General features: G+C 36.4%; 1 protein-coding gene across 4 annotated transcripts; it reads right to left on the bottom strand.

Moving 5' to 3' along the window:
- Positions 1-2,603: 2,603 nt before the first annotated feature.
- On the bottom strand, positions 2,604-11,729 carry LOC113693959 (uncharacterized). 4 transcript variants are annotated; one of them, XM_072055283.1, is made up of 16 exons: positions 11,381-11,729; positions 10,914-10,980; positions 10,379-10,450; positions 9,209-9,283; positions 6,452-8,733; positions 6,053-6,361; positions 5,874-5,961; positions 5,535-5,795; positions 4,630-4,798; positions 4,450-4,520; positions 4,185-4,361; positions 3,855-4,076; positions 3,672-3,764; positions 3,493-3,579; positions 3,031-3,374; positions 2,604-2,824 (listed from the first exon to the last, which is right to left on the bottom strand). In XM_072055283.1, exons 5-15 carry the CDS (start codon positions 8,722-8,724, stop codon positions 3,036-3,038), a joined length of 4,089 nt encoding a protein of 1,362 aa, XP_071911384.1. In that variant the 5' UTR covers positions 8,725-8,733; positions 9,209-9,283; positions 10,379-10,450; positions 10,914-10,980; positions 11,381-11,729; the 3' UTR covers positions 2,604-2,824; positions 3,031-3,035. The 4 variants fall into 4 exon arrangements, with proteins under 4 accessions (XP_071911384.1, XP_071911388.1, XP_071911390.1 ...); XM_072055287.1 differs by having other exon boundaries at positions 9,209-9,280; XM_072055289.1 differs by lacking the exons at positions 10,914-10,980; positions 11,381-11,729 and having other exon boundaries at positions 10,379-10,538.
- Positions 11,730-13,356: the final 1,627 nt, after the last annotated feature.

Here is a 13,356-nt window from a genome sequence, read left to right as displayed (position 1 = left end):
AGTTGCCCAACGTGATTTTTGTGAAGTTGGCGACACGAAATCCATGCCAAACGTGATGTTTGTGAAGTTGGCGGTACGAAATCTAGGCCCAACGTGGTCTTTGTGAAGTTGGCGGCACGAAATCCAGGCCCAACGTGGTCTTTGTTATGTTGGCGGCACAAAATCCAGGCCCAACGTGATAAAGTGAAGTTAATGGTCAGTGAGATAAGACCTAATCCTGCCATTCAATTGGTTAAGAAATTAAACGTGACTGTCAAGAAGGGAGGTTGAAGAGTGCGCGGTGGACGCTGAGACATCGCCAACATGAAATTGAGATTGATTTGATAATTTTTTTATTTTTTTATTTTTTTGATTTTTTGATTTTGATTTTGATTTTTTCTTTTCTTCCTTTTTTTTTTTGGATAATCTTTTCAAGAAAACGATTTGCCTCAGATTCAACCAATTATTGTGCAACCGATCATTTGCTTTGCATTATAGCATTGTTGCTCCTTCTTGGAACTTTGATTCGCACATCTTCCTCGGTCTGGACCATGAACATTCAATTCTCGAGTGACATTCCATAATCATAAGAAATTTGCCCCAATGTGTTGCTATTGGACCATTGGACCTACAAAAAAACTAGAAATAATCGTAATGATAGATAATGCCACCACCATCCGATCAATCTTGCTTTCAAAAAATGTGTAAACATGAGTACTTGGGCGTTTTTCCTCGATGTAGCGAAAGCTTAACTTTACTCCGTGAACTGTGTCAAGTTTCCTCAACTTCCAATACTAACAAGACCCTTGGTATTCAGCCAATCATATGGGTTGCCATTTAGTATATTCTTGATCCAATTTCGCCCCTCGAATCACATTCCATCTTCTTGACTTCCAATGCTAATAAGACACTTGGTATCCAGGTAATTCCAATAAATCACAGAGATTGCCATTAGATAAATCCAAAAGATAGATGAGACCATGAAACAAATGAAAGAATATTATATTTACACAATCAATGATGAAAATCTTCGTGATTTGAAAACAAAAATTAATTTAAGAAAATTGCATCTGTAAATTTAACAATTTGTATCGGGTAATCCAAAACCCTTTAATCTCAAACAAATTATCACCGTTGACTCTTTGGATATCATCCTTCCAAAATTCAATGTCGGCAACCAAACCACAAGGTGAATAGAAATTTCAACGAACTGAGTCGCTAGCCCTTCAAATCGAAGCTTACTTCTCCTTATAAAATCCTACCCAAGTGCCATTTCAGGTTTTCACTAAGGCTATCCTCACCTTTTTATTTTTCTTCCCTTTCTTTTTCTTTATTTTTCCTTTTTCTTTTTCTTCTTGGGTGGTACTCCGGTTTTCACTAATGAACCAATCCTGCCGATAGCCTTCATTAACTTCGAAATGTGTTTAAGAAATGATGGCATCAATGCGACAAACCTTCCCTTGCAAATTGGCGAAGATGTATTGACATCATTTGTCATTTGATTAAGAAAATTTCCTTAAAGAGGTGGTGCAAAGAACGGAAGTCAGGACTTTTGGCTTTTGTAATGGGATCTGGCGGGGTGATAAGAAAAGATTAAGGCTTGAAGACAGATTTTATGAATGGTTTAAATGATCTGAGATCGCATTGTTGCGCCAACCCTATTTTAGGGCTAAATCAAAACTTGCCCCAGTTTATTCTCGACTGAGGTTCTCTTTTCTTTCATTTTCTCTTTTTTTCTTTTTCCATTCATCTTTCCTTTGAAATATTCACAATTTGCCCAGTTTATTTTTAACTGAGGTTTTCTTTTGTTCATTTCTTTTATTTTTCTATCACTTTTTACCTCTTGAAACTTTTCTTTCCAACTCAAACTTGCCCCAGTGTGGGGTTTGTAATTCTCAGGGGTTGCCAAACGAAATGATTTATTCTGAAGGCTCAAAAAGGGATAACTAGGGATAAAATGTTTAATTGGAAAGGAAGGAGACCTGACTTTTACACTACAAAAAAAAATATTTCTAGTGACAACAATCTTTGTCAAGAAAAGTTGCGTATGTTGTCAGGAAAAGTTTTCGTGACGCTCATGTCGTCAGAGAAGATTGGTCACCTATACGCCGTCGGCAAAAGATTTTCCTGACAACTAGTGGATTTCTCGTCAGGAAAAGTTCCATTTTCTGTGACGTGTCATCAAGAAAGGTAATCGTGACGATTCGGTCGTCAGGAAAAGTCCTCATATTCTTGACGAACCTTTGTCAGGAAAGACCCTAAACTTTGTCACTAAATTTTCGATTGTCAAGAAAAGTCATGCATTGAAACTTGCTGGACGTACTTTAATGACAATTCAATGTCATTTTTCCTGACGACAGCTGCATTACTATAATATATTAGTTTCTAATTTCACCATGTAGCATTTTTAAGCCTAGCAATTTTAGTGACAACAAAGTAATAATATCATCTACTAAAACACTTCACCCAATCAAAATATAAAAGTATGCAAGCAAAATATCAACCAAAACTTCACAAATTTCATTAGTAGGCAACCATAATATGTCAAACGACAAAAGTTAACCATGTCAAACATGAACATATCATTACATTCCATGATTTGAAACCAATATAAATATTGCTATTTCTCCCTAGATAACTGCCATATACCTAACATGTGCTAAAATCAAAAGATGGACTTCAATTCCATGGTCAACAAAATACTAGAGATGGATGATATCAAAATAGAGGAATTCTTCAGTATGAGCTAAAAGCAGTCCAAAAGCCAAAAGCAGTCCATAATGTTGAGTTTATCCCAAACTCAAAAGCCAAAAGCCAAAAGCAGTCCCAAACGTTCATCCCAAACCTGTACAATAAAACCAAGAAAAATCTGAAATCAGAGAAACAATAGAATGGCATGGAAAAGATGTATTTTTGTTATGATGCATGGATGATCACTACAAATTGCTTAGGGACCACCTAATCATGAGGACAAGCAATACAAGAATAATTACTATGCTGAAGTAACTGCACATAAATGCATTTGTTTCGAATAAAGATCTACAAACTCACCATTACTAGGAAGAACCTCCACACTGCTTCTGTTTCCAAATGAGGAATTCTTGTAGCATTTCTTGTATCCCTTGCTGGCTTTGTACAAGATTTTGGATTTGGGTATCTTGTGCTTGAATTCGCTCCTCATAGCATTGAAGCTTCTCCTTGCACTGTTTTAGTTCTTCAAGTAGTGCTCTATTAGCTGAAGATTCGGGTTTGCGAGAAGATTGGGGTGGTATGACCCCCATACCCAACCCTTTGGCACGACCAGCCCTCTTTCCTAGGACATTTTCCATAATTTTAACTTCATTGACAATTTCTCCATTCTCGATGCATTGCCTTCTCTCTTCTTTTAACTCATCCTGTACATATTAGATTCACATAACTCAAAGAGTCATTAAATGTATAATATATATGTAAATGTCATGTTACTAATAAAAAACAAAGTTACTAGAATCAGCCGACTATAGTGAAAATTACATCGAGAGATTTTGCAGTATTATTCACAAATTGGCCATCCTTTTTTATGTGAGCAGCAGTCCAGGCATCAATTGCACTTGGTGGAACCTATTTTATAGCATAAAAGATCACGAGTTAGCTCTAGTTTTCTTCCTAGTATAAATATAAGCCAAAATGGAAATAAAAAATCAGTAATATACTATCTCTTGTGCTCGAACATGATTTGATTTTGAACCGCCAGTGTGCGGATAGGGTAACATGGCACGGTTCTTTGTATTGGCTTCTGATTTTTTCTATTAAATACCAAAAAGATAGTTAGACAAAACATAAAAGGCAACAAAAGAATTAAGATCATGCAAGTAAACAAAACTAGAACCAATCACCTTGAATATAGGATCTTCGAACCAATCACACATACTTTTCCACTCATCTTGCTCAATCCAGTCATAAGGACATGAGGTAAGTGGATCTTTTCCAGCTGCCTTCAACATCTTATAATCTATGTGCATAGTATTCCTCCACTGCCTATAGCTATTCTGAAGCATGTCATCCACATACTTTTCCACATTAGGATCAGTTTCCCAATCTTCGAAGTCAAACCATCCCTATAAATTACCATTAAGAAATAGATCATTTTTAGAATTGGTCAAGTCAGCAAAATAAATATTAACACACTAAATGTCATTATAAAAGACAACGGTGTAATCTGGTACCATCAAGCCACCATATAGGTTCTGTTTTTTCTCATTTGGTATGTCATCATATATGCGTATGTCCTTCAGTGAAGAGAGGTGCCTTACAACATAACCTATACCACTAGCAAGTTGAGCAGCATACTTGATTGGTTTGCAACATCCTTCAGGAAAGACAATTTCCAATGGCTTGCCTCCCTAATATTAACAAATGAAACATCATTCAGGTATACCACTAGACAGTAATATTACATATGTACACATCTTAGTACTGAATGGCATTTACATTAGCTCGTATCATCTTCTCGATAACTTTTCCCGTGGTTGGGCCCCTGCCTTTTTTTTGCTTTCTTTGTTCTGAGAACAATTGTTAAACATTCTAGTTGATGCTTATTATGAATTATCACAAAAAGGATGCATACATTGAATGGTAATAAGTAAATCATTATTCAGCATTTTCACTTACCATTCGCCAATGCTTGAGTAGGATTACTATTATTTGAATTAATCTGGATATCATCACCTGTGGTAGCTGATTGATGCTCCAAAGTTGAGTTTGAAGTTGGTGGTTGTTCAGATTGCAAGTTGGTATTGGGTGGGCAGTTTCTCTTCAACCGTTTCCCGGAAGGTGCCATCTGCAATAACAAAGTATATGATAAAAAAGGAGTCAAATTAGTAAAATTTTGATGTCAAATTATAAACAGAGATCAAAATTTAAGTTATACCAAAAACTTAACAAAGAGTTAAAACAATGAAAAAGATATCAATTTGATCAATATTGGGTAAAACCACAAAAAGTAACACTTTCTTCTACAATGCCAAAAACCTTTTCACTTGACACTTCTATGCTATTTCTTAAGCACTATCTAAATCTATATCCATGTCAATGGTTTCATCACTATCAGAAGATTCAATAAGCATGCCATCTTCTTTAAAAACATTGTCTTCTTCACCATACTCTTCTTCACCAGTGGAAGTATGCAAAGGATTCTCCAGAACAACTTCAATTTCAACACCTTGTCTGCTTAAGAGGCCTAGTTCATCATCTTCGACAATAGGCAGAACAGTTCTTGTTTCATTTTGCTGCAATAATTCATCTAAAAAACTTGTATCTGCATTGAGCACATCTCCATCGTTCTCTTCCAAATCTGGTAGGTTCCACAAATGCCTATGTTGAACACGTTGTACAATTCGCCAATGTCTCCCCAACTTTGTATCACCAATATAGAAGACTTGCTGGACTTGATTTGGTAAAACAAATGGATCATTTTGATACCAACGTGATCTAATATCGATGGTCACAAAGTGCCTATCACTCTTTATTGTGTTTGTGCTACCTGTGTTATACCATTCACATTGAAGCAAGACTACCTTGTATGCATGAAAAAAGGTCAGCTCAACCACAGCCTTAACAAAGCCATAAAAGTCAATGTGTTTTCCTTTATGGTCACCCTCAACAACTAAGCCACTATTCTGTGTTGTACGGCAATCATCCCGATCTCTTGTGTGGAAACGAACTTCATTTACAATGCATCCTGAGTAATGCTTTGTCATGAAAGGTATAGGACCATTTGCTAATGCCCACAGCTCTTCAGAAACATCCAATGATTTATCAATGTGTAACTGATTTATCTATAAAATAGAAAACGAGTCTCTATTAGTCAGTTTTCAATAACTAATAAACTTATTTTTATAATATGTATAACTTACATGATCTTTGAACCACTCTGTGAATTGATCTTCATGTCTGCTATCAACATTTTCAGGATGAATCCTTTGCAGCATCTCTTTATGCTTACTGAAATTCAGATTGTATTACCAATATAAAGTAAAATAAACCACAAGAAGTAATATCGAAAATATAAAATTGAAATACATATTGCACTTACATTCTGTACTCTTCTATTTCATCACAGTTATTCAATATAAATTTATGAGCCACATCTAGTTCAACTTGAGATAATTTAGTAGGAGGTGTAACAAGTCCAAATGGGCGAACACTTAGTGAGAAAACCACCAGCTCCTCTGCCTTATCCTGATTATAGTCATAGTTGCGTCTCTTGCGGGTGAATTTTGTTTCAATGCCATGGAGATATTTGGACATGAATGTTAGGCACTCATTTGCAATATATCCTTCTGCAATCGAGCCTTCAGGACGAGCACGATTACGGACATACTTTTTAAGGGATCCAAGATACCTTTTCAAAAGCATGAGTTAATTTTCTATCCAAAACAGAATGTTAAGTAAAATAACAAAATTTGTAGTCAAACAAATAAGGAAGAAGTACCTTTCAAATGGAAACATCCACCTAGGATGTACTGGCCCACCAAGTTTTGCTTCCTTTGGCAAGTGAACAATCAAATGGATCATAATGTCAAAGAAGGCAGGAGGAAAGATTTTTTCCAACTTACATAATATTAATGGAGCATTTTTCTCCAACCTTTCCAAGTCATCCATCTTAAGGGTTTTAGAACACAAATCTCGAAAAAACTCACTTAACTCAAAAATTGCCTCATTGACTTCTTTGCACAAATACCCACGAATGCCCGCTGGAATAAGTCGTTGCAAGAGGACATGGTAGTCATGTGTTTTAAGTCCCATCAGTTTACCATCTTTAACACACTTGGAAATGTTGGCAGCATACCCATCAGGAAACTTAATTGAACTCAAAAAATCACAAAATCCTTTTCTCTCACTTGAAGACATCACATACAAGGCTGGAGGCTTTGTTTTCCTTGTACCATCATCATGTAAGTGTAGTTCGTGCCTTATTCCCATGTCAAGTAGATCATCACGAGCTTTATTAGTATCTTTTGTCTTATCAGGAATGTTCAACAATGTTGCTACTAAACTTTCACATGTATTTTTAAGGATATGCATCACATCCAGACAATGTCTCATGGAGAGTTTTTCCCAATATGGTAACTCAAAAAATATACTTTTTTTCCTCCAATTACCCTGAATTTTATCAACTCCTTTTTTCCGAGTAACTGGGTTCTTACCAAACTCACCAAAGACACCAGCCAAGGAATTTAAATGTCTTAAAACCTGTTCTCCAGAAAATTCCTTTGGCCTGGAGCGTGTTTCAATAGTTCCATCAAAATGAGCTTTTTGCTTTCGCCAACGGTGGTCATGGTTCAAAAAGCGACGATGTCCCATGAAACATATTTTGCCTCTTAGTCTTTGTGAAGCAGTATCATCAAGACAACATGGACATGCTTTATACCCACTGGTGCTCCATCCAGACAAATAGCCATATGCAGGGAAATCTGATATAGTCCATAAAATTGCTGCACGCATTTGAAAGTTTTGTCCACTATATGCATCATAAGTGCTGATTCCATGAAATAAATCTTTCAAATCATCTATTGCTGGCCTTAAGAACACATCTAACTCCTTTCCAGGGGCACGTGGACCAGGAATAAGAAGTGATAGTATAAGAAATTCCTTTCTCATAAACTTATATGCAGGCAAATTGTAAGGTACAAGAATAACTGGCCACATGCTATATGAGTTGCTCATGTTACCAAATGGATTGAATCCGTCCGTGGCCAATCCAAGTCTTACATTTCGAGAATCTTTAGCAAAATCAGGATATTGCTTATCAAAATCCTTCCAAGCAATAGAATCAGCCGGATGTCTCATGATACCTTCCTCTTTAACCCGTTTCTCCTCATGCCATCTCATGTCTTCAGCAGTTTTAGAAGACATAAAAAGTCTTTGCAACCTAGCTTTTAATGGAAAGTACCACATCACCTTCTGTGGAACTTTTTTTTTCTTGCCATTATTGACTTTCCATCGTGATTCTTTACAAATAGGACACTTGTCCATCTTTTCATTTTCTTTCCAAAACAATGCACAATCAAATTTGCAAACATCAATTTTTTGATACCCCAAACCTATACCAGATAGAATTTTCATGGCCCCATAAAAACTAGATGGAAGTATTTCTCCTTCTGGTAACACATCTTTTAAAAATTCTAGCATCATGTCAAATGCCTTGTTAGTCATATGGTTCATCACTTTGATATGGAGAAAGGAAACAATGAAACGCAGCAGGGAGTATTTTTTGCATCCCGGGTAAAGTTCTCTTTGTGCATCATTTAACAATTTGTCAAAATTTTTTGAATCCCATTCACTCGATGTCCCTGATTCATGTGCATTTCTTATCTCATCCAATAAATCAGGTAACTCATCAGATTCACCATTTTCATTCATATCAAAGTCATTATATACTGTTTCATTGATGAAATCTGTCTCACCTCCAACACCATTCTCATCAAGGTTATTGTTCTTTCCACTTGACATATAAGAGTGTGCAGAAAATGGTTCCCCATGGAAGACCCAATTTTTATAATACATACAAAAGCCTTTTTCTGACAAATCTGATTCAACTTGAGAAATGCTTTTTCTCTTTGAATTCCTACATCTCCTACAGGGACAAAATAATTTTCCATCCAATCCCATACCATTGGTCTTAGCAAATTCAATAAAATCCTTAAGACCAGACTTATAATGACTTGACAAAATATTTGGATCATTTATCCAGCTCTTATCCATTTCCGATACCTAGAATAAGAAAAGTCTTAACTTACTAAACTCAAGGCATTGTTAAGATGAATAACTCAAAAAGGAGGAAAGACAATTTCTAGCTATAAAAAGATAAAGGAGGCAAAAAGACATAGAATTATTCACAATTTACCTACTTTTTATGGCTTAGTTATGAATTCCAAGCTACTTAGATTATTCACTGATTACATCAAATGCGATACTACTCAATAAAACTGAAAACACATTAGATTATTCACTGATTACACCAAATGGTATACTACTCAATAAAACTAAAAACACATTCCTGATTGTACTATTCTCCTATTGTTTAATTGTATATGCTCTTGTATAGTATATAGAAAACATTAAACATCATAACCCATAACTTGATTTACACAAATAAGGATGTAAACCATAACATAATTTGCAAGAAACTAGCAGTCATGATAAACACTTTTCATTCTTTATGGTAAGCTACCAAATAACCACATACCTCAAATTATGCAATCTTTTCTCTGGTTGTTCCTTATCTTCTCTATCAAGGTAGTGAGAATGCAGGTCTGTTCTGCTGAATATGAAGAAATGCGAAATTAGATATTTCTCTGCTGAGGTAGACTGAAAACTATTTTATTGTGAACAGGATTGACTTTGGATAAGGATCCACATTAAATCATCAAGATTTCTTCTGAAACTTAGAACATTCAAAGATCCATTCCAACTAGCTAGCTAGGTTACTTGGGTTCAGTAATTGATGGCGGGCTAGTTTTTTTTGGAACATGTCAAGTTATGGATTAGGAACTATAGCAAGGAAGACAAACAGTAGTGGTTCAGTCACATTCTATCACTTTTTGTCCAATAGGAGTAATAATCAAGTTGTCACACTAGATAAAGAATTTACAAGTGCTGCACTTCTTTACGTTTCCCTTCTTTTTCCTGCCTACTAATGCTAACTGAAAACTGGCATAAAAAACCTATGGTATAAAACTTGCAAGGATATTATAGTACTTCAGAAAACCAGAAAGAGCTAATGATTGTGAAACTGTTTTTTTTTTTGGATGTTACTCCCTACATTTCTTGCATGGATTTAGTTGGACACGATGGATGTATAGCCGTCCTCTTAACAAAAAGAACCAAAAGCTCCCATTCCAACCAAACCTCTAAAACCAGATGGTCCATTTTCACCATAGACTCCAAATACCCAAACCAATAGATAAAAGCCCCTAACAATATAGGCCAGTTGCTGATGCATTTTTCGTCTGGTACAAATTTTTAATGCTCCCCATGACATAATATCAAACTAGCCAACTTCACCATAAATATTTATCCATGAGATCAGCTCCAAATTTATAAGTAGGGGCCCTTAGCCAAAAAATCTAAAATACACTTGACTGTGTCGCATTATTGCGTGAATTGCTCCCACGTCCTATATTAAATTAGACCTGTGCCAATCTGTCAATGTGACTATTCCCATATTAAAACCCAAACCTCCCAAATTCTGCGAATCTTGAACTAAAAACTGAATTTCAAGTGTATCTGTATCAGAGAAAACAATTTCACTTTTAATCCAAGTTTCCCCTTTTAATCCAATCAGATAAATGATGAATAGAAGGCACTGTAAAAATCAAGCCAACGGCTGGAAAATGCTCTTGATATGGGAACTTACAGTCATAGTTAGCCCATCCAATCCTTTGGCCAGCCAAATCATAAACAACAATCTTGTCTTTCAGAACAAGGTCTGCATGAAAGGAAACAAATAATGAAGAAAAATAGGAAACAAATTCCAGTTTCATTCAGACACTTTCATGACAAAACAAGAGGACAAACCAGAAACACTGAACATGTATCTCTGCCATCACATTGAAGGCTCATACTAAATGATCAATCAGAGATGAATCCTTAACAAGGTTTCAGACATTGAAAAATCAAAGAAAATTGTAGTAGATAAAATTGTTGAAAGCCGGTTGCCCATCACATGTATGACAAAAAACTGAAAGACAAATAACAAGGATAAATCAGGAAAAATGTTCGACACAAGACAAGCGTCTAGCACACCTAGATGTGAACATTGCACCATAAGTTTGGATCTACTCTGGAGTTAATCCAAAATATAGGACCCATTTTGCTCATATAGTAATATTTCATTTTGCAATTTACAAGTCATATCTGCCCAATGGGAACTGAACCTGTCAAGGACTCACCTCCAAGAATAGTCAATCCTTGACCCTGAATTTTCCGAAAGCTGATGCACCAGACTGCTGCACCATTCTGCCAAAAACGAGCTGGCAAATCAATTTTATATGTACATGTGCAGAATTCTCAACTCTTCACACGCAAGAACAAGTTTTCCAAGAACCGTTCCTTTGTGAACATCAGGGAGATGGGAGCCTATCAAATTTGCACTAAATTCCTCATTCTCAACCAAAATAATGAAAATAATCAAATTTGAAACTTTAAGGGGCCAAATGAGGTTCTCCAAAACAATTTCTGAAAACTTAGATCACAAATGAGTCAATTTTTATGCAGAGAAAATATTTGACACCGAACTTGAACTGATGATCTGTAGGACCGTCATTTCACAGTCAATTAAGGACAAAATTGAAGGGGGATTCGGAGAAAGGGAGCTGATTCAAGGCAAAATTGAAGGATTATTTGATTTTTACATCACCTTAGACCATCGTGTTGTCTCTCTTGTTGAAAGAGATGAAGACAAGTTTGGAGGAGTTCGTTGTTGTTCTCTGTTGTTGGAGATGAAGACAAGCTGAAGATTTGGAGAAAGTGTACTTTGTTGTTGTTGTTCCAAAAGTAGAGATTTGGGAAAAGTGCTTCTTGAATTTCCCGGTGTCTATGTCATAAGGACAAGATGTCCTTCTAAATTCCTTTTCGGTCCAAGAGGGGAAAAAAATTGGTGGGAAAGAAATGGAGGGAGAATGAAAACTTTTCCTGACGAATTGATGTGGGGAAAGTAACTTTAGACAATGAAATAAATAGAAAAACACGTTTAAAGTAGCAGCACCTTTTGAAGGATATTTACTTGACGGGTTGTCATAAAAAGCATGATTTTCCTAACGAAAAGGTTTCTTGTCATGAAAAATTTGTCACGAAAGAAATAATTTTTTGTAGTGTTTTGAAATCCAAATTCACTTTTGTGAGATTGCTGCCATCAACTTTCGGAACAATGATATCCAAAGGATCAAGGGTTTTATTCTGGATTATCTGAAAAGATTGTATAAATAACACAGTATATAGAAATCTGTACACTTTATTTCAAAATATGGATCAAACTTAACAAGACATGTCTTCAAAAAGCACTTGATTCAAAACTATTTAGAAAAACATAGTTAAACAAAAGACACACGCATGAATGATTTTCATGAATTTAACCAAAAACAACTCCCCAAATTTATCGAAATTTCCTTCAAAAGAGAAGGATCTCACTAATTCAGCCCCTTCCAGGATTCTCAAATTTCTTCATTGGGGGTGGATGCCTCAAAGGCGTCCTTGTGTTCGGGAAAGGGATTTGTACTTATGCTCGGTCCTTGTTCACCCTTTTTCCTTAGCACTATTTCTCCGAATTCGATCATATTCTGGATTTTATGTTTCAATGCCCGACAATCATTGGTGGAATGCCCGGGAGCTCCAGAATGATAAGCGCAGACTGCTTGAGGGTCATAGTCAGAGGGAAAGCGCTTAGAATAGATCTTAGGAGGTATAACACCAATTTTTCCGGCAGCTTTCAATTGCTCATATAATTGGTCAACAGGCCGACCTAGATTGGTGAAGGTTCGGTATGGCGTTGAATTTTGGGTGTCACTGGTTTGTTGGTAGTAGTAATTTGGGTTAGGGGGTGGAATAGGTCTTGGGTTAAAATGAGGGCGAGGTCTAGTTTGGAGATTTGGTTGAGGATTTTGAAAGGGTGGTGCGAGTACATTTGGGTAATTTGGTCGAGGTTGAGAATGGTTAATAGTAGTATGGTGGATAGGACGGGAGTTTGGGTAGTATGGATAGGGTGATGAATAAGCAATGCGGTTTGAAAATCTAGGTCTGACCGAGATGCCCTGATCCCCAACAAAAGCAGTTTCCCCTTCTTTTCCCTTAAATTGGGATTTCTTCCTACTGTTATTCTGGCCTTGCAAAGCCTCTAGTTGCATCTTCAATGTTGACACATTAACAATTTTTCCGGCCTTCACAAACTCATCAAATTCTTCCAATTTATTGACAATTTCGGCAAAGGAACACCCAGTCATTCGAAAAATTTCCTCAAAATAGGGCGGGTCATGAGCTTTGATGAACGTGCGAACAATCTCATTTTCAGTCATGGGAGGCTCCACTTTGGCAGCCAATTTTCTCTATCTCCTTGCATACGTCTTGTGATCCTCAGATGGCTTTCTTTTAGTCCCCTCAAGTGTGGTCCGTGTCGGTGCTAGTTCACAGTTGTATTCATATTGCCTTATAAACGCATTGGACAGGTCCAACTAAGTCTTTATCTCATCAGACTTCAAATTTGAATACCAATCAAGTGCGTCGCCTTCCAGACTTTCTGGGAATAGCCTTAAAGGTAGATTTTCATCATCTGTTGGCCAACCCAACTTGTTGGCGAACAATCGGAGGTGTGTTTTGGGATTACCCGTCCCATCATACTTG

This window comes from Coffea arabica, chromosome 1e, assembly GCF_036785885.1.
Source record: "Coffea arabica cultivar ET-39 chromosome 1e, Coffea Arabica ET-39 HiFi, whole genome shotgun sequence".
Taxonomy (NCBI): domain Eukaryota; kingdom Viridiplantae; phylum Streptophyta; class Magnoliopsida; order Gentianales; family Rubiaceae; genus Coffea; species Coffea arabica.
This window is presented reverse-complemented; position numbering and strand designations above follow the sequence as displayed.

Bases quoted from the DNA above. Each gene is read 5' to 3' on its own strand.
- LOC113693959 (XM_072055283.1), bottom strand. From the start codon at position 8,724: ATGGATAAGAGCTGGATAAATGATCCAAATATTTTGTCAAGTCATTAT. The intron at 4,799-5,534 runs GTAGTCTTGCTT...TTGTTATTGCAG, and splicing joins CCTTTTTTCATGCATACAAG to ATGGCACCTTCCGGGAAACG. The intron at 4,077-4,184 runs GTACCAGATTAC...GGTAATTTATAG, and splicing joins ACCTATATGGTGGCTTGATG to GGATGGTTTGACTTCGAAGA.